General features: G+C 59.0%; 2 protein-coding genes across 2 annotated transcripts; one reads left to right on the plus strand and one right to left on the minus strand.

Annotated features, from left to right (window-relative positions):
* Positions 1-3,054, minus strand: HSPB7 (heat shock protein family B (small) member 7). Its single transcript, XM_063104644.1, has 3 exons — positions 2,778-3,054; positions 2,095-2,228; positions 1-851 (listed from the first exon to the last, which is right to left on the minus strand). The coding sequence occupies exons 1-3, from the start codon at positions 2,959-2,961 to the stop codon at positions 672-674; spliced, it is 498 nt and encodes a 165-aa protein (XP_062960714.1). The 5' UTR covers positions 2,962-3,054; the 3' UTR covers positions 1-671.
* A 233-nt stretch (positions 3,055-3,287) lies between these two features.
* Positions 3,288-19,262, plus strand: CLCNKB (chloride voltage-gated channel Kb). Its single transcript, XM_063104642.1, has 22 exons — positions 3,288-3,478; positions 6,236-6,262; positions 7,178-7,252; positions 7,766-7,951; positions 8,864-8,992; positions 9,907-10,035; positions 10,664-10,803; positions 11,102-11,179; positions 11,265-11,343; positions 11,840-11,965; positions 12,343-12,427; positions 12,531-12,632; positions 12,869-12,953; positions 13,232-13,405; positions 13,865-13,934; positions 14,107-14,217; positions 14,534-14,747; positions 15,684-15,817; positions 17,507-17,595; positions 17,705-17,788; positions 18,419-18,505; positions 18,847-19,262. Exons 4-22 carry the CDS (start codon positions 7,852-7,854, stop codon positions 18,892-18,894), a joined length of 2,064 nt encoding a protein of 687 aa, XP_062960712.1. The 5' UTR covers positions 3,288-3,478; positions 6,236-6,262; positions 7,178-7,252; positions 7,766-7,851; the 3' UTR covers positions 18,895-19,262.
* The last annotated feature ends 330 nt before the right edge of the window (positions 19,263-19,592 follow it).

The raw sequence follows: 19,592 nt of genomic DNA on the forward strand, positions 1-19,592 counted from the left end.
TTTATCACGAACCAACTGTATTGGAAAAACCCAGCTCTACACAGATGTAAGGTGGCCCTGCCCTGGCACAGCTGGCTGGCTGGGGGCACAGGGCACAGGCGGGCAGGCAGCCTGCCAGCTGGTTTGGGGCTTGGGAGTGACGGAGGGGAGGTTTACCTTCATGGCTGTCTCCCGGCCTCCCTGGGCCATTGGGCAGTTCCACTCAGACAGGCACCTCTGTGACCTTCCCTCTGCCTCTCCCACCCTCCTTGGCCATTGGGGTCCCCAGTCCCCTGCCCCTGCCCTGCAGAGACTCCACAGATCCAAGGATTTGTCTGTCTGTCTGTCTGCCCTGCAGATTGTTTGTCCAGGGGCCCTGCCTAGCCCCCACCCCCTTCCCTAAAGTGGGTTCTTTGGGACCTCCCTCCCCCCACAATCCCTCTATTTAGGATCGAGGGAGGCCATATCTGGAGTCTGGGGGCCACAGGTGAGGCAAGGCAGTCCCTGTTGTGGCCTGGACAGAATGAAGGGCCCTAGTTGAGGGGAATGACCCACCTGGGGTCTGGGGGCTGTCAGGGGCTGGAACCTGGGCTGAGATGTCCTGGGGGTTGTTGGGGAAGGGCAGGAAGACTTTGCTGGCAGGCCAGTGGGGGAGGAGGGGGTGCGGGAAAGGAAGGGGCACCAGGAGGCCCTCAGATTTTTATCTCCGTCCGGAAGGTCTGCTGGACGTGCTCTGTGTGCGGCTGACGTCGGGCCCGGATGGTGAGGCTGCCATCCTCCCGCAGGGCTGAGGTCACCGATGTCGGGTCCACATCCTCAGGCAGCTGGCACTTGTGAGCGAAGGTGTTCATGACCGTACCATCGGCCGCCAGCTGGGGAAGGGGTGATAGGTCAGGGCAGCCTGTCCCCAGCCCTGTTCTGCTCTTCTCCCCATTTTAATCCCAGCCGGGGCCCCACGTGCTGAGGAGCTCTGCCCTCAGGTGCAGAGGGGCTGGCCAGGGTGGTGGTGGCCACAGGCCAAGAGCTGTACAGGGACAGGTGCAGAGAAGCTCCAAGGGGGAGGCAAGGGGTTTGGAGACGGAGGAGGCTCTGCAGCAGGGGCTCAGAGTCTGGGGCTCCTGAGCAATGCAGGAGAGCACGACACAGAGGACAGCCATGCCTCTTGGACACCCAGACACATTGAGTGTCCTCCCTCCAGGGCTGGGCTGGCGTCCCTCCCCCACAACTTAGCCAGCACATAGTGTCCAGAGGAGTCTGGGCTGGATGAGTCACTGTCGGGGGTGGCAGGGCTGGCACATGCTGCCCACTGGTGCCCACAGGCCTAAGCCTCCCAGGAGTTCAGCCTCCCGTGCTCAGGGGAGGAAGCTGGGCCATGGGGCTTTTCTTTCCTTCTCTGAGGAGGCTGCTGTGGTGGTAGCCCACTCGGGCAGGGCAGCATCTCTGCTCAGGCCTGGCCACACCCTCCCCCTCATCCAGGGTGGAGGCCCCAATGCCTCCTGGGAGCTCAGACTCAGAGACTGGGGGTGCTCAGTGACCCTGAGACCCATGGGAGGAGGGAGTGTGTGTATGGTTTGGAGTGTGTGTGACCATGAACTGTAGGGCCTCTGCCCAGCCTTGGGCCTAATTCAGGAGTCTCAGGATGGGGGCTGGGCCTCTGGCCCCTGAACGGAAGAGGGCTTGAGGTGTGTCAGGTGGGGGATCTTCTCCCCCTGCTGCCCAGGTGAGCCCCCACCTACCCCCATTCCCACTGGCTGCCAGAGCAGCGGTGCTTACTCCACCATCCCTATCTCTCACCTTCCACTCTCAGGCCCCATTCCCACAAGCCCCCCTCTGCCCACATCCCCCCATCCCTTTCCCTTCTCCAGAGGCTCCCTCAGCTGCCCTGAGCTCCTAAAGAAAGGATCTGGGAACCTTGGGGTAGAGAGAGGCCGGTGAGCTGCAGGGAGCAAGGTCTCCAGTTTGCCTTGGAGGAGTTTGGGTGGGGAAGGGACACTGGTCAGGGCCTGGGGTCCCAGGATGGGACATGGGAGTAGGGGACACTGAGAGCAGGTGTGGGCTCGGCAGGGGTACAGGAACAGAGTCCAGCATCCAGGGGTGGCGTGGGACCAGGCTCACCTTCTCAGCCCGCACCTCGATGTGGTTGTTGGAGGTGGTGACGATGATGTCTTCAGGTGAGAAGTCTCTCACATCCACTGCAAACTCGTAGGCATCTCCGAGGGTCTTGACGTTGCCCTGACCCCCGGGACGGGCTGTGGGGAGGGCTGCTGTAAGCTGGGCACAGGGCAGGGCTTGCAGCCAGATCCTGGACTTCTGGCTGCTTCTCTTGGGGGGAAGGGGGGACCCCCAGGCCTGACCTCCCCCTCAGCTGCTGCTCCCAAGCCCCTCCTCACTCTTACAGCCCACTTTTTCCGTGGTGGGGACAGAGCCTCACCCAACGCAGGTGCCGTGGCTGTGTATGTGACTCCCAGTCTGTAGCAGCAACTCCCCCCAGGCCTGGAGGTGGGGGAATGCCTCCCATCCCTCAACCCCAGCCAGCCCTCCAGGGCTCCAGCTAGGGCCTGGCCACAGCTACAGGCCATGTGTGGCCAATGGAGCCATATCTGACCCTTGGGGCCGCAGTGATTCCTTGGAGGCCCACCTGTTTCCACGGCCACATCTGTCTCTGTGGCCACAGGTGACTGCCGGCTGTGCAGCACCTATTCCTGGCTGATTGGTAGCCCCAGCATATTCCATGGTGCCCCAGACAGGATGTCCCCTTCCTATGCATGTCCCCTCCCCTCAGAGCCCAGAGCACTTGCCTGGGAAGGCCAGGGGCTCTGAGTGGGGCCTCATGAAGCTCCCAAAATCCTCGGAAAACATGCTCAAGGTCTTCTCCATGGGTGGATCCTGGGCCGGGAGGGCGCAGGAGGCTGAGGATGAAGAGGAGGAGGAGGAGTGGAAACTTCTCTCCGCTCTGAAGGTGGAGGAAGTCCTGTGGCTCATCCACGGGCAGACGCCGGGCCCTGGCCGGGCGGGCAGGGGCTGCACAGGACAGGGATGTGGGCACAGGCCTCAAGGGGAGCGTGCTGGGCCCCGACTGCCAGCGCTTTATAAGGTCTGACTGTCCCTGGGCTCAGGGCCAGCCCCTTGTCTACCAGCTAAATTTAGGCCTCTCTGTGGCCCGGAGGGGGCTGGAAACCTTCTCCCGTGAGCCGGTACTGCTGACAGCCCGACACACACAGGCCAGGCTGGGAGGGCTGAGCTCACAGTCCCGAATTCCAGGCTGATCACTGCAGCCCCAGGGGCCTCTGCACACGGGGTGGGGGCGGGGGTGGCGTGGATTCTGTCCCTTTGCCACTCGGACCCCACGCCTGCCTGGGACCAACCTTGTGGGTTTGCTGTTTCTTGTGTCTTGTCTCCATCAGCCTGGGTGCTCTCTAAGGACTATGTCTCCCCTTTAGACTCTGTTTCTTCAAGGGCTGTGCCTCCGCCATCAGATTGCAAGCTCCTTGAGGACAGGGTAGGTGGAGGATGCCCCCTCTCCCCGCTGGACCGCTGTGTGACGTGAGGGACTCCTTCCCTCAAGGCAGATAATATGCATATCCCATCTCTTAGGAAAGGCTGAGACAGCCCTTGGGGTGGAGGGTGTAAATGTGCAGCTGTCCCCCCTGCCAGCTCCCACGGGAGACCCAGATTCCATGCTTGTCCCCTCCCCCTATTCTCAGAACATTTAGGGGACCCAAGAGGAAAAAGCTGGCAGCTTGAGGCAGGGCTGGGAGTTGGGCTAGACTTGGGGGAGGGGAGTAGATACCTTGGTAATTGTCTTTAAAGATCTAGAAGGTTATGTTCCTGGCAACTGTCTGCTTGACCTGCATCTCAGAGGAGATGCCTGGGACTGCATCAGTTAGAGGTAAAGGAGAGTTCTGGAAGACAATTATTCTAGCTCTGACTTCTGGAGTGCTTTCTGGGCACGGGCTCCTGGCTGCGAGCTTTCCAGCATGGCCCTATCTGATCCGCTCGCAGTTGGGAAGGAGGAAGTATTCCCATTTTATAGACAGGGAAACAGAGCCTCACAGACGGGGAGGGGCTCTCACTTGTGCAAGTGGCAGAGCTGGGATTCAAAGCCAGTGTGTCTCATCCAAAGCCCTTCCAGAGGCCGGATGACTTTAACACATGCATATGGAGACAGGCTGGCCCGGAAGACCCCAGAAGCCTCCTCTCTACCCGCCCACTGCTCAGCAGAGCCTGGACTGACACCATGCTGGGGCAGAAGCCAGTGGCAGGTGGCTGTGGGAGGCCTCCGCTCTCCTCTCTGAATGCTGCCCTTCCTTCCTCTCCAGATTAGCTCAAGTTCCTCCTCCCCCATGGAGGCCTCTCTGATTGCTCCAGCCCACACAGGGGGTCCCGTCCAAGGTGCCCACAGCACTGACTGTCTTTGCCTACACCCAGCACTTGGCAGAGTGACATGGTCTTCCTGTGTTCTGTGACTTCTCTGCTATGTCCCCTCTCCCCTATTTAACTGGCAGTTCCCCCAGGGCAGGGGTTTGCCTGTCTCCCCATTAGATTGGGGGTTCCTGAAGGTGGGGGCTGTTTCTCTTTTATCTGGCTCCCACGGAACCCAGTCTGGGGCTTTATCCTTGGGGACTCTGTCTCCAGGGATGTTAGCGGTGCTGGTGGTACATAAAGTGGGGCAGGGCAAGGCAGGGCACAGCTGGGGGCCAGGGTGGAGGCTGGAGCAGGAGGGGTCTGTTACTCCTGTGTTACCCATTCTGGCCTAGGAGGTTCTAGTAGGGCTGCCGGGAGGTTGCCTGCACTGAGGTGAGATGGGAAGAGGTGGGGGCGGGGTGGGGGGCCCAGAAGCCTGACGCCCGCCAGGGAAACAGGAGCCAGTGGCTAAATGCAGACATACTGTCATGGTGCTGAGGGCCTGAGTCACTGCTCCTGGATGTCAGATCTGTTACCCACCCCCGCCCACCTTCCTCCTCCTCCTTTCCTCCATCCCTGAGGCGTCACCCACACAAATACTGGCTCCTCTGGCTTCAGTGGCCACGAGGCACCTCGAAATTTCATTATGGCCATTCTTCTGTCTCCAGGAATGCCTCTCCCTTCAGATCACAGGGATAGAAGAAGCTTCAAAGATGATCCAAGCTAGGGCTGGCCTGTGGCTCACTTGGGAGAGCGTGGTGCTGACAACACCAAGTCAAGGGTTCAGATCCCCTTACCAGTCGTCTTTAAAAAAAAAAAGACGACCCAATCTTTTGAATCCAAACCTACCATGGAATCCCAATCACCCCAGGGAGCTTTTAACAAACACAGACTCTTCCTTTTGCACCCCAAGATTCTGATTTGGAGTCTTGAAAAGAGACAAGGGGACTGTTCCCATCGGCTCCCCACAGTCAGTCCACAGGCCAGTGTTTGGAAACAGCTCATCACTCAGCAGATATTTATTGAACACCTCCTGTGTGCCAGGAAATGGTCTAGGCTCTAGGGGACTTGGTGATGAATGAGGCAGTCCAAGGCTCTGAGTGATGACTTAGTTAGATGTAGCAGAGCTGCCCTGGCTCCAAACCTTCTTCCACCTAACGAGCCACCTGTGCTGCTGCAGGCGCTGGATGCAGAAGAGGGAGAAGTTGGGGGCTGCCATGTGGGGGCAATGGCTTTGGAAAGATTTGCCCTGGGCTCCATGTCCCCTTGCTGCCCTCTTCTCAGTTTCCTGGTGCTCACAGGGCCTGGGGTGAAGGTGTGGACGTGTGGTGACTGCTGGCCAGCTGATGCCGGCTGTGGGACTATAGTTGGCAGCTGTCCAAGACCAGAAACTGAGGTTTGGGATATCAACAGGGCAGCCAGTTATCCCGTTACTGTACACAGTTGACAGGTTGGGGTGGCCAAGGCGAGGTTGGATCAGGGTCCACGCAAGCCCCCCCCGCCCCCACAACACACATACCATCTCCTGTTTTGAATTGACTTGATCTGGTGTCTAGGGACAGAGAGTGACTCGGGGTCCCAGATTTTAACAAATCATTGAAGGGCCATCATGATTTTCAGAGGGGTGGCTTTGTCTGGGGTGGCAGGTAGTTTCCCAGATCTCTTGCCCAAACCATCCAAAAGTAACATCAGATACAAATCTTCTGCTTTGTGCTGAAACCATTGCCCTGATTAAGCCTCAGGAACTTCAGGTAGGGGAAGAGCTGGACAGTCTAGGTCTGGGTTAGGAATCTGCTGTGTGGCCTTGGATAAGTGACTACATTTCTCTGATCCTCCGTTTATCATCTGCAAGATGGTGATGCTATCTCCGACCTGCAGGGTGAGTTTCAATGTAAAGCTCCAGGCAAGTAGCTGGCATGCAAGATGAGCTTGTTCCCTTGCCATGTCCCCGGATGCTCCTATCCTCTGTTGGGGTGGGACAAAGTCTGTGGCATTTACCCAGGAGCCCCTGGCCAGAGTTGCTGCCCCATGGATGTTGTAGTTTGAGAGGCAGTTTCCTGAGACTGGAAGGTCTGGGCACGAGGATCAAATCCAAGTTCCTCACCAGGCCTCAGGGGCCTCCGGTTTGCTGGCCACCTCCCTACCCCTGTTCAAGACGGACTGTTGAGGCAGGACTGCGCAGTGTGCAGGTTTTGGCATCAGGCAGACTGTGGTGGGATTCCTGGCTCTGCCCGTCGGCCTCTGTGATCTTGGACAAGCAGCCTCACCTCTCTGAAACGCTATTTCTTTAAAATGGGATAGTGCTGCCCCACCTCACTGGGTTTCCCTGAGCACTCACAGTAATTTGGGGAGGGCTGAGAATCATGCCTGGCATTCAGGGAGGCCCCCACCCACCTGTGCCCATGTGCTTTCTTCTGTGCTGCTCTGTCTGCTCCCCACCCCTTCTCTGCTTTTTAAATGCCTCCATGCCTAGCTCTGTAATCCAGAGTCCTGAGCCTCAGCCCCAGCGGATGATGCTGTGCTGTCCTGCTGTGTGTGAGCTTCCCCTCCCAGGCCCCATCATCCAGGAGCAGCTCTGGAGCTGGCAGCTGGTGGTGGGCGCTCCCTCTGCACATTTCTGGTCAGGGGAGAAGCCCCTGCTCCCCCTCCCTCTTGGCAGCTCTGCCCTGCACGTCTCAGCCAGCCTGGGCAGTTCTGGTTGGTTTGTCAAGGACATTCTTAATGGCCACAGTAAACGCAGGCCAGGGCAGGGGAGGGGGGAGGACGTTGATTGGTGGAGCACACACCTGTCCAGGTGCACCGGAGCTGGAAGCAAAAGAGGCTCTGTTAGAGGAAGGCTGGCCGGGGCCACAGCAGGGCGGACTGACAGGTGAGGGCTGCTGAGTGCGCAGCTGGGGCATGGGCTTGGGTGGGCAGGAGGAGGGTGGGGGGCAGGAGCCAGCACCTCACTTTACCCTTGGGGGGGTCTCCTTCTGGGACTGGGGTTTTCCTACCTCTGTGGCCTGAACCAGGATGGGGGTGGGCAGGACGGTGCTCAGGGATGGGAATGGGGAATCAGAGCTGTCCGTGGGGACCCCACAGTGAGTGACATCCCTGGGCAAAGAAACTGCCCTGAGCAGTCGAAGCAGGCAAGCACCCCAGAAGGGTGGAAGCAGTGGCCACAGAAAGGGGAGGGAGCTCTGGTCAGAGCTGGGGATCCTGTCGGTGCCCAATCTGCTGCTGGACACAGAGGGGACACCTAAGAACCTCCATCCCCACCCTGCACATAGGGACAGACCCTCAGTGATGAAAGCGCACGCAGACCTACGTCCCCTCCTAACTTCACACACTCACATGCATTCACAGAGGAAAACATGACCTTTCATTTTTATTTGGGAGGTAGAATATTGGAAGGGCCAAGAGGCAGAATAAGGGCATTGGAGCAGCTCACCAAACGTCTGTCCATCTGTCCGTTCCATTGGGGACCTGATGGAGGAGCTGGTGGGGCTGCGTGAGGGCTCCTCGGGGAAACCTGTGACTCTGCAGGAGTTATGGGGCCCGTGTCCCCGTGTCCGTCGAGGCATCCGAGGTGAGAACTAGGTCCCCTTTTTCTCCCCATGTAAGACCCCTCAGGACATCACCCCTGCCCAGACCCACCCTCCCCTGACTTCAAAGCCTGAGAGCCTCCCTCCTCCTTTCATTTGCCCCAGGACATCACTGCCCAGAGGCTCTTAGGTGGTAGGGAGGGAACGGGTCTGTCTGTCCATTGGTCTATGAATCAGATGTGCCAGGGGTCTGCCTTCTGCCTTTTGGAAGATACAGCCTTAGGCCTAGTCACTGTGCCCACCCTCTACCCTCACCCACTTGCACCAATGAAGGACCCAAGGGTCAGCCACCAGGACAGCTGGTGCCATAGCAGGTGACTGGGGGAGCCATGGGCTTGGCACCTTTCCTTGGGGCCCCATGTGCATTGCTCACCTTGAGACTTGGCTGTCCCCTTAGCTAAGGGAGAGAGAAGGCAGGGACCCCAGAAAGCAGCTAAGTGCAGCCCCAGGGGCTGGTGCCGACAGCCCGTGAAGGGCTGGGCTGGCAGTCAGCCGGCCGCAGGCCTGTAGTATGGACAGCCCCACAGGTCCTGGGGCAACGCTTTCTAAGCTACCGGCCCTGCTGAGATACTAGTGAAAGTTGTAGCTGCCAGCCCCTGCCATGCTCCCCTGCCCCCTTGGTCATTCTTCCGTAAGTTCCCCCCACCCATGGGCAGGGGTGGGGAGGGTGGACAGGAGTGGAGCAACAGGTGCCTTCACCTGCCACAAATCCAGCTCGGCCCCTGTGCGAGGCAGAGCCCACCCCTGATTACCCCATACTCCCCCACCTGGCCCCTGCCCTGCCCTGGAGCTCCCTGCCTGGAACGCGAGCAGAGCAGGCCTGCAGGAAAGGGGCTGTTCATGCTTCCACGCTCCCCCACCCCCCAATGGCTGTGACCCCGATGCACCTGCCCCAGGTGGCCTGGAGTGGCTGAAGCAGAAGCTTTTCCACGTGGGTGAGGACTGGTACTTCCTGATGACCCTCGGGGTGCTCATGGCCCTGATCAGCTATGCCATGAACTTCGTCGTCGGGCGTGTGGTGCAAGGTAACCCCTCCCTGGCATGCACGCCCTGCTCTGGACCGAGGGATTCTGCGTACGCTCTTGGGGATGCCAGATGGGTCGCCAGATGGGCCATCAGGTGCGGCAGGGGTGGGGGAAGGGCTCTAGGTGGGGAGGAAGCCTGGGTCTGGTCCTGACTTGCTCTGTGATCCTGGACAGGTTCCTGCCCCTCTCTGGGCCTCAGTCTCCACATCTGCACAATGAGGGAGAGAGACCTGAATGTCCCCAAGAGTTTTTCCTCATCTGAGCTCCATGCCCACCACTTCATGACACCCCTGCTCCTTCTCCTCCCCTCCTCCCAGCTCTTAGCTCAGTTACCCTGGGGCGGGGGTGGAGGGACTTGCCTAGACCACCAGGCACAGAGCTTTCTTTCCCTATCTGAAGCAGGCTCTCCACCCTGAGGCCTCCCTGGAAGAGAGGGCATGGGGCAGGAAAGGTCTAAGACACTTTGGAGACTCTTCACACCCTGTCTCATTTAGTCTCAGTAGGTCTCATTTAGTCTTCAATGACCCTGTGAGGGAGGCAGCATCACTAGCCCATTGACAGATAGGGAAACAGAGGCTCAGAGAAGCTGAGTAGCTTGTGCAAGGTTTCTCAGCTAGGTAGTGGCACAACTGGGATATGACCCAGGGTCTTACTTCTGCCTCTTCCTGGGGGGTCTGCCACTCACTGGGTGGCCCTGGGTGCTCACTGGGTGGCAAATGAAAGGAGGCGGCAGCTCAGGCCTTGAGGTGGAGGGAGTGTGGCCCTGGCAGGGGAGATGTTCCGAAGCATCTTTGATGCGCCCTGAGCCTCCCCTCTCTGAGCCTCCACTTCCCAGTCAGTCAGTGGGCACCACAGTGTCTGGCCCTTGGGGCTGCACAGGCTGTGGGTGGCTCCTGATGCCTGGCTGTCCCCAGCACACAAGTGGCTGTACCGGGAGATTGGGGACAGCCACCTGCTCCGATATCTCTCCTGGACTGTGTACCCTGTGGCCCTCATCTCCTTCTCCTCGGGCTTCTCCCAGAGCATCACGCCCTTCTCTGGAGGTGAGTCCACAGTCACCACGCCAGTTCCCACTGGCCAAAACCTCTTCATATCTCATAGGGCTTCTGATAGGGGGACACAGGAAGCAGTAACCCCGTCTCACAGCTGGAGAAGCCAGGCTCAGGAGAGTCGTGTGGCTTGCCAAAATCACGTGGCAAGAAGGCCAGATCTTGACTCTCAGTCACTGCTGGCTCTACCTGCTTTCCCAGGACTCCTCTGGGCTGTGATGGGAGGGCAGGTGGCAGGTTCCCCAGCAGGGCTGGTGCCAATGGTATTCCCAGGGAAGGGCTAATGGAGGGGCCACAGCTCCCTCGGGCCTCTCAGCTCTGTGTCCAGCTCCAGGCCAGCAGAGGGCAGCTCCAGGAGTGTGTCCAGTGGTGGCCTGAGGTTCTGTCCTGGCTTTCCCCATCCTGCCCCAGCGGTCTGCCAGGCCCATCTGGAGGAATACGGTCAACTCACATCCCCTCTCTGTCCCTCAGCTTCCTCATCTGCAAAAGGAGCTTAGGCATCCTAACCCCATAGGGTTTATGAGGCTCTGACAAGGTCATAATGTTCAGACACCGTGCAGCGTAGTGAAGAGTTTTAACCTAGAGATTGTCCCTCTCTTGCCCCTGCCCGCCTCCTGCCAAGGTTCTGGAATCCCAGAACTGAAGACCATCTTGTCAGGTGTGGTCTTGGATGACTACCTGGATATCAAGAACTTCGGGGCTAAGGTGGTGGGCCTCTCCTGCACTCTGGCCACCGGCAGCACCATCTTCCTGGGCAAAGTGGTACGGGCAGGTGTAAGAGCACCCCGCAGTGCCCCCCTTCCCCCCATCTCCCCACTGCAGCTGGGTCACAGGGACGCAGGCCAATCCCTGCCTTCAGGGAGAAGAGGCAGGCCAGGTCCCCAGAGTGTGACAAAAGCCACCTCAGGACACCCTTGGGGGCTGGGGAGTGGAGAAGGGTATGGGTGGGAAGGGATGCCTGATCCCTGGACCCCCGAGGGGAAGGAGGAGGAAGAGCAAGGGCCGGGTTCCCGCAGGGCCCCGCGTGCCCCTGTGCCCTGTGCCACCCCCGCCTCCGCAGGGCCCCTTCGTGCACCTGTCTGCGATGATGGCTGCCTACCTGGGCCGCGTGCGCACCAAGACCATCGGGGAGTCTGAGGTCAGGGGCTCAGGGAGGGCTTCCCTGGCAGGAGCGGGAGCGGGGAGGGGTCCGACGCTGAGCCCGGGACTCTGACCCCCCTCAGAACAAGAGCAAGCAGAACGAGATGCTGGTGGCGGGGGCCGCGGTGGGCGTGGCCACGGTCTTCGCCGCGCCCTTCAGCGGTGAGACCCTCCCCGCCCCGTGGCTTGGCCAGAGCGACGCGCTGGCCCCTGTGCCCAGCCGAGGGGCCCGCAGGAGGGATGGGGCTAATTCCAGTTCTCCCCGCAGTCCCGCGCGGGCACAGCCTCCCCAGGGTGGGGGTGGGGTGGGGTGCGGAGAAACACGTGGGTTTGAAGTCCGGCCTCCCGCTGTGTGCCCCTGGCCGGGGAGTTGACCTCTCTGAGCCTGGTTTCCTCATCAGTAACGTGGGGATCACGACCGTCCCTACCCGGTGGCTGAGGAGAAGGGCACACGCAGGCCTTCCACGGTGCTGCGCCGGCTGCACGTGTCCCCTGGGCAGCGGGGGTCCTCCCTGCCCCCCGGCTCCTGCCCTGCCCTCCCCTCCTGTCTGTCTGTCCAGGCTGCAGGAGAACAGGACAGGACGGGTCAGGGAGGAGGTGCCCCCTGGGGCCCTGCAGTGGGGGCTGGGGGTCCGCCTGAGCTCAGTGTCGCCCCCAGGCGTCCTGTTCAGCATCGAGGTCATGTCCTCCCACTTCTCTGTCTGGGACTACTGGAGGGGCTTCTTCGCTGCCACCTGCGGGGCCTTCATGTTCCGCCTCCTGGCCGTCTTCAACAGCGAGCAGGGTGAGCCCTGCCTGGGCGCCTCGCTGGGGACTGTCCGTGCTCCCGTCTCTGTCCCTTTCTTCCCTCCTCCTGGACTTGGCCCTCCCTCCCTGCTTCCTCTCAATCCTCCTGCTCCGTCCTTCTCTCCGCCCTTCCCTCCCTCCTGCCCCTTCTTCCTCCTTCCTCTCGCCACCTCTTTCCAGGAGGATACAAAGGAGCCGGTGGGCATGAAGGGGGGCACGAGAAGAAGCTGGACAGGGAGGCAGGGCTGGGTTGTGGGGGCCTTGAATGCCAGGAAAAGGACATTTGGGGTCACCTCCACCCCGGCTATTAATTCTGGGACTTGGGTTTGAGTGGGGTCAGGTGCAGTCTTAGATCCCCACTTCTCTCCTTCCCAGAGACCATCACCTCCCTCTACAAGACCAGTTTCAGGGTGGACATCCCCTTTGACCTGCCAGAGATCTTCTTTTTTGTGGGGTTGGGGTGAGTGGGTGCCTTGGGCCCCTGAGAGGGGGGACCCCTGCAGGCCAAACTGCTGCCCCTGGGACTGGGGAGGGGCTCTGGCCTCATGTGCCCTCGCCCCCAGGGCCATCTGTGGTATCATGAGCTGTGCCTACCTCTTCTGTCAGCGAATCTTCCTTGGCTTCCTCAAGACCAATTGGGTCCTCTCCAAGCTGCTGGCCACCAGGTAGTCTCCCTCCCTGGCCAGGCTTGGCCCAGCTGTCCTTCCTGCCAGCCTGCCTCTGTCCCAAACTCTCCTGTCAGCACCCCCCACCTTATACACCTAGCAGTGTGGGGCTGACCACCCCTCCCGCCATGTTCCTTCCTCTGGAGGGGACCTGGCCCGTGTCCCCCACTCCCGTCCTTCCTCTGGGGTGGGGGAAAGGAGCAGCGCCGGCACTGGAGCTTACCCCCCTCCAACAGCAAGCCTCTGTACTCCGCCCTGGCAGCCTTGGTTCTCGCCTCCATCACCTACCCCCCTGGTGTGGGCCGCTTCATGGCATCTCGGGTAAGGGGTGCTGAGCTGGGGTGGCAGGGTGGGGAGCCACCACTGGCTGCCCACCTTGTGCAAGTCATCTCACTTCATCCCCACGACACCCTGTAAGGGAGATGGCTGCATCATTTTACAGATGAGCAAAGTGCAGCCCAGGGAGGTCAGAGCCAAGCCCAGGTCCCCCAGCTGGGAAGTGGCAGCGTAGGGACTGGGGCAGGGTCAGGCATGCAGGGGGTGGCTGGGGACTGCTGCTCAGCCCCCTCATGCAGAATCCCCCTGGCCTCCGGCTCCAGCTGTCCATGGAGCAGCACCTGGAAACACTGTTTGACAATAACTCATGGGTGCTGATGACCTGGAACTCGTCCCCGCCCTGGCCCACTGAGCCCGACCCCCAGAACCTGTGGTTCGAGTGGTACCACCCACGGTTCACTGTCCTTGGGACCCTCGCCTTCTTCCTGGTGATGAAGGTGGGTACCCTAACTTCTGCCCAGACTCCCTGGTCTGACTCCTCCCCGCCGTGGGGTCCTGCAAGTCTCTGCAGCTCTCTGAGCCTCAACCTTCTCATCTTTAAATTGGGGCAGGGGCTGGCCGGTTAGCTCAGTTGCTTAGTGTGGTGCTGATGACACCAAGTCCAGGGTTCCACCCCTGTATGGGCTGGCTGCAAAAGAAAAAAAGGGGGGCTGGGGAGTTACTGTTTCCACCACAAGGGGAAGGCTGAGAGGGAAGGAAAGCACCTGGCACGTAGTGGGAGCCTTAGCAGGGTGCGCTTGCTTCCCCTGGTCAATGCCTTCCTTAAGTCCAGGTGCTGTGGCGGGCAGCTGCCCTGGCACCCTCTTTCTCTATAGGAACCTCCCCTGCCTCCTGTCCCACCCCTGTCTTGTCTGGTTGCCTCTAACCTCTGCCCTCTGGGTTCCCACCACCCACAGTTCTGGATGCTGATTCTGGCCACCACTATCCCCATACCTTCTGGGTGCTTCCTGCCCATGTTCATCTACGGTGAGTCTGGGGTCCTGAGGGTCTGAGAGATCCAGGGTTACTGGGGCAGGGCCATAGCTCCTGGTTCACCCCTCCCTCCCCAGGGTGGTACTGAGGACGGTTCCCAGGCATAGAGGGCTATGAGGGCTGGGTCAGCTTGGCTCCCCCCTCCTCACCCCAAATCTGTGGCCAGGGGCTGCCATCGGGCGCCTCTTGGGGGAGGCCATCTCTGTCGCCTTCCCTGAGGGCATCGTGGCTGGAGCGGTCACCAACCTCATCATGCCTGGGGGGTACGCCCTGGCAGGTGAGTGGTTCTATAGGGCATGGAGTGATCACTGAGTGCCCCAATGAGCCCCCACCCTTCATGGAGGCCTGTCCCCTCCCTGAGTCCCACCACCCCCTGAGCCCCCATCACTCTATCTTAGCTCCTGGCTTGTCCCCGATCCCCCCAGTCTCCCTTTCCCTCTCTTCTCACCAAGCCGAGGCACTGGAGCACTTCCACCAGTGGCCAGCATGGATCCTCTGGACAATCCCACCCTAGCCCCTGGCCATAGCCACGCCAGCCTTGCCCTCTGCGTGAGGCTGGCCTGAGCTGCCCCACCCCAGCTCTGTCCCCACAGGGGCTGCGGCCTTCTCAGGGGCAGTGACCCACAGCATCTCCACGGCACTGCTGGTCTTCGAGCTGACCGGCCAGATTGTGCACGCACTGCCCGTGCTGATGGCAGTGCTAGCAGCCAACGCCATTACCCAGAGCTGCCAGCCCTCCTTCTATGATGGCACCATCATTGTCAGGAAGCTGCCGTACCTGCCGTGGATTCGTGGCCGCAACATTGGGTGAACAGGCTGGCTGAAGGGGATGATGGTGTCCGAGGTGGGCTAGGGGTGGAGGGTCCCCCCAAAAGAAAAGCTACGGCAGCTGATCTTGGACATGGGGGATGGGAAGGGCTGACATGCAGCTGCCCTCCGGTCTCCACTCTCCCCAGCACTCTGCGTAACCTTGAGCAAGTCCTTGGCCTCCCAGGGCCTCAATGTCTTGCTAGCCATCAGCCCATCTTCTCAACAGGACAGATGACATCCTATTTGCTAGATGAGGAAACTGGAGCTCAGAGAGATGCAGTGTCTTGCTCCAGGTCACACACGGAGTCAGCACCAAGTCTGGGAGGTCCCCTCCTCTCTCCCCGCTCCCGCTCTGCTGTCCTTGCTGGGATTTTGGGAGCCGGAGGTGGAATTAGAATGGAAACAGGCTTTGAGGTCCTCACTTGACCAGATAGGACCAGAGCAATGTCTGTCCCCAGAGAAGCAGGGCTAAGAGGCTCTGAGAGTTCCTGGGTCCAAGGCCTAGCTCCAAACCTGTGCAAGCTGCTGCCTTGCTCCAAACCTCAGTTTCCCCATCTGCAAAATGAGGGTGGTACCTCTAGTGGTTTTCAAACTTCCAAACGAGTTTTCATTTGTTTGTTTTTGCCATATAACTTTTCTTCAAATGAAATTCCCTAAGGAAGGCTGGTAGAAAAAACAGACTGAAGTGGAGCTGGTCTGTGGGAGACAGGGGTCCAGGGGACTGGGGATTCAGAACTGGGCTATCAGCGATATGGTCCCCAGATTCCTTCCCATCATGGGGTTCTAGGGCTTGCTTATTCCAGGAACCTCTCAACCCCTGCCCACCCTTGAGAACATGGGTCCTTGTTCCAGCAGAGGTCCCCCAGGTGCCTCATCCTGGGGTCTCATATCCCCTCACTCCAGGACCTGATGGGAGCATCCCTCTGTCCACAGCTCCCACCGTGTGATTGTAGAGCACTTCATGAACTGTGCTGTCACCACGCTGGCCAAGGACATGCCCCTGGAGGAGGTGGTCAAGGTTGTGACCTCTGCAGATGTGGCCGAGTACCCCCTGGTGGAGAGCACAGGTGCCCAGCAGGAAGGGAGGAAGATGTTGTGTGTGTTGGGGGGGTTCCCTCTGCCTTCCTTTTGGAGGCTGGAGGGTCAGGCCCAGGAAAGGGTAAGCAGGGCAGACCCAAATCTGAATCCAGGCTCTGCAAGTTAGCAGCTGTGTGACCTTGGGCAAGTCATCTCACCTCTCTGAGCCTGTTTTCTCATCAGCAAAGTAGAAATAACCACCCTACCTTGGAGCGATGACATGTCTAAATGAAAGATGAGAGGGTGCTTGTAAGGTACTCCATGAACAGCTCTTGGGATTCTAGGAACCAGGACTGGTGTGCTTGGAAAGGGTCTTCCAGAAGCTTCTGCCTCAGGCTTCCCTTCAAGCATTCCCCACCTGAGTCTCCTCCCCCAATCCCTGTTTCTATGAGAAAAACATCTTTTTAAAGACAAATGAATGGTGGCCTTGGTTGAAAGACATGTAAGCTAAATCTTGGGGACGGATCTAACTACAGCATCATTTCTTGTTAGGACAAGAACAGTATTTGAGTGGAGAGGATAAGCCAGGGGGCTAGCCCTGCCCACTCAGGGCTACTGTCAGCCCACATGTCCCCTCTGTGCAAATGAGACAAGGTGCACACTTGGTGAGCACAGCACCACTGGATTTTGGTCTGCACTGCTCTTTGGGCAGGCACCTTGTGCAGTGAGCCACCTGCATAACCATATGGGTCACCCCTATACCAGCCTCAAGGGGGGTAAAGCCACTTATGAGCTGAAGAGCTGTGAGTTAACCACTCAAGCTCTATGAACGGCAGTTTCCTCATCTGGAAAACAGGGAGCAATAGAATATATACTGCAGAGGTTCTCACCCCAAATGCCAGGCCCTTCTCCCCACCCTAATGGGTACACCTAGAGCATTACGCTACAGAACATGCCAAATATCACATTAAAACATTTTTGCATATGGATGACCCCGCTGGAGGCTTCACTTCCTGGAACAGAGAAAGAATTGGCCTCAAAGTCAAAGTCCTCTTCTACCCTTAGAGCCACAGGGGCAGAGTTCCCAATTGGCACAGGCCCAGCTGAGGGATCCTACTGCCCACCCAAGAAATAGCTTTAATTCTTTATTTAAAAGGGTGGGGGTGTATGTCACATTTTTGTCTTACTAAACAGAAATCAAAAATGCCAAGCTGCCCCCTTAAAACTGAACACCAGTGACACCCCAGGGCTAGAGTAAGGCTTGCCAAGCCCTGGGCACACAGTAGGACCTCAGAACATGATGGTCTTTGGATTCACACGTTCATTAGGCTGAGCCAGATGTAAAACCTCCTGAGAGGAAACGAAGGAGAAAGCCCAGTCCTGACACACAGACATCACGCAGGTGTCCCAGCTTATTCCTGCCTCAGATCCCTGCACTGTGGAGAATCTCAGTGGTGGTCAGGCTCCCTCCTGGCCCCCTGGCAGCCTTACCCAGCCACCCTCCAATACGACACCTCCACACCGGAAGCTGAGTGAACTTGGGCAAGACAATTAGCCTCTCTGTGCCTCTGAGCCTTGGTTTCTATTTGTAAAATGGGTGATAATAGTTATAATAGACCCATAAGCTGCTGTAAGGTTCCTGAGACATGAGAACGCCCAGCATCATTCTTGGAAAACAGTAGGTGCTCAGTAAATGTGAGTTCGTAATGCACCTCTCTCTCTCCCTCTCCACTTGCCAGAGTCTCAGATCCTGGTGGGCACTGTGCGAAGGGCCCAGTTGGTGCAGGCCCTTCAGGCTGAGCCATCTTCCTGGGCTCCAGGACACCAGGTAAGTACTTGTGAAGGGTGTTAGGATGTGGGGGTGGGGGGCAGCAGGGTTGTGAGGGGAGGGGCCAGCTGATCTCCTGTGGGAGAAGTGACCCTCCCCCCTTCCCCAGCGGTGTCTCCAGGACATTTTGGCTGGGGGCTGCCCCACGGAGCCAGTGACCCTGAAGCTGTCCCCAGAGACCTCTCTGCACCAGGTAATGGGAAGAATTTGGGAATTCCAGCAGACGAGGACCCCAGGGTAGAGGGGAAGAGCCCGATGGGGAGAGTCGGGCTCCAGCTTCTCCTCTGCTTTCTGCTCCTGCTGGGTCTGTTTCCTCACCAGCAGAGTGGCAGTTCCTGCCCTGTCTGCCCCTCACTGCCAGGGTTGTTGGGGTGATACAGAGAGACCAGGGAAGTGGGAGGGCTTGGGAAACAGAAGCCTCTGGGTGGAGGGAGCCAGTGGTTAAAAGTTCTGCATCAAGGCACACCTGGCTTTCAATTTCAGGTCCACCATACTCTCCCTGTGATCTTGGGCAAATTACTTAATGACTCAGGACAGTGTCTGGCACAGGGGGTGTGGGAGGGGCTGAAGCAGGCTGGGAGCCCAGGTGCCCTAAGCCCTCTGTGCCACTGGACAATGCTGGATGACAAGTCTATTCCACCCGAGGACCCGCCCGGCCTCTTGCATGGACTCTGGGGACCTCTAGTGGTCACATTGGACATTGCAGGCCAGGTCCCTGGTCTCCCCCCACCCTCAGCCCCAGCACTGGAGCTGGGAGAATGGGCCAGTGGAGTGGGGTGGGCAGCCCCTACCCTCCAGCCTTTTCTAACAATGCCCCCTCCAGGCACACAACCTCTTTGAGCTGTTGAACCTTCAGTCGCTCTTTGTGACGTCGCGGGGCAGAGCCGTGGGCTTCGTGTCCTGGGTGGAGGTACCAGGGTCCCGGGGGTGGAGCAAAGCAGAGGAGCCATGCCGGAGCAGGCGGGGGTGGGGGCACCGACATCCTCCCATCCGAAGTTGGGGGGCCTCATAGGATTCTGATAAGCCCCACTTCCTGGCCCAGACTGGCCACTGGGCCTGGCTATCCCTACGTCGTTTTGTGGCCTGTAGCCAGCCTGTCAGTCTTTGGGCCTCAGGGATCCCATCTGTGCAATGGGGAGGTTCTGGCTCTAACACTCACCCCAGAATCGACTGTTAGGGGAGTCAAGCGATGCTGCAGCCCTCACTCTCAACCTCTACCTCTCTGCAAAATCCCCTTTTTCTCTGTTCTAGTTGGAGAAAGCAATTTCCAACCTGACAAATCCACCAGCCCCAAAGTGAGCCAGTCCGGCAAGATGAAACAGGGCACCTCAGCTGCCCTGGTGACTGAGGGTGGGCACAGACCCTGCCTCTTTCCCCCCATCACACATACCTGTCCCCTCCAGCGCAGCTCAACTGCTTGGCAGAGCCGACAGCACTAAGCTAGCCCTGAAGAGAGCCCCATGTTCAACTACGTCCCATCCTGGGTGGGGCAATGGCTACTGCCGTGAGGGGCAAATCCCACCCTGGACAGAGCTCAGAGTGCGAGACAGCAGAAAACCGTTACACAGCAGGTGCCCAGTGAAGGTTTGTCACATTCACAAATGAAGAGATTGGTATATGCTGTCACCAAGGGCTGGCACAGATGCCCTCTAGGGGTTGTCTGATTCCCAACCAGTGGCTCTTGAGAAAAATAAAGCTGATCTCCAGACCTGCTGTTCATCCCTCATCTCAGCTCCAACAGTGTTGACTTGGCACCTTCGCACCTTACCTGTGCTGGCCCAGAGTGAGCTCTTGGGGCTGCTGGTGGCTGTATGGGCGTTGCAGGCTCGGTCCTTGATTTCCTCCTCATGCCCCACTTCCTGGCAGGGAAATGTCGGGGAGAGAGGGTCCTCATGTCTAAGCAGGACCCTGTGGCCCAGTTACCTTCACTCTAGCCCTAGTCTCCTCCTTGGCTGAGCCACAGCATATATAGTGGGGTCCCCGGTTCCTTGGGGAGT

This window comes from Cynocephalus volans, chromosome 8 (genome assembly GCF_027409185.1).
Source record: "Cynocephalus volans isolate mCynVol1 chromosome 8, mCynVol1.pri, whole genome shotgun sequence".
In the NCBI taxonomy this organism is placed as follows: domain Eukaryota; kingdom Metazoa; phylum Chordata; class Mammalia; order Dermoptera; family Cynocephalidae; genus Cynocephalus; species Cynocephalus volans.

What these genes read in the sequence shown, in the direction of transcription:
- CLCNKB (XM_063104642.1), top strand. Translation starts at nt 7,852, where the DNA reads ATGGAGGAGCTGGTGGGGCTGCGTGAGGGCTCCTCGGGGAAACCTGTG. An exon ending in CGTCGGGCGTGTGGTGCAAG is followed by an intron (nt 8,993 to 9,906) that starts GTAACCCCTCCC and finishes GGCTGTCCCCAG; the next exon opens with CACACAAGTGGCTGTACCGG. An exon ending in ATTCGTGGCCGCAACATTGG is followed by an intron (nt 14,748 to 15,683) that starts GTGAACAGGCTG and finishes CTCTGTCCACAG; the next exon opens with CTCCCACCGTGTGATTGTAG.
- HSPB7 (XM_063104644.1), bottom strand. Translation starts at nt 2,961, where the DNA reads ATGAGCCACAGGACTTCCTCCACCTTCAGAGCGGAGAGAAGTTTCCAC. An exon ending in AGAGCCCCTGGCCTTCCCAG is followed by an intron (nt 2,229 to 2,777) that starts GCAAGTGCTCTG and finishes CCCTCCCCACAG; the next exon opens with CCCGTCCCGGGGGTCAGGGC. An exon ending in TCGAGGTGCGGGCTGAGAAG is followed by an intron (nt 852 to 2,094) that starts GTGAGCCTGGTC and finishes CCCCTTCCCCAG; the next exon opens with CTGGCGGCCGATGGTACGGT.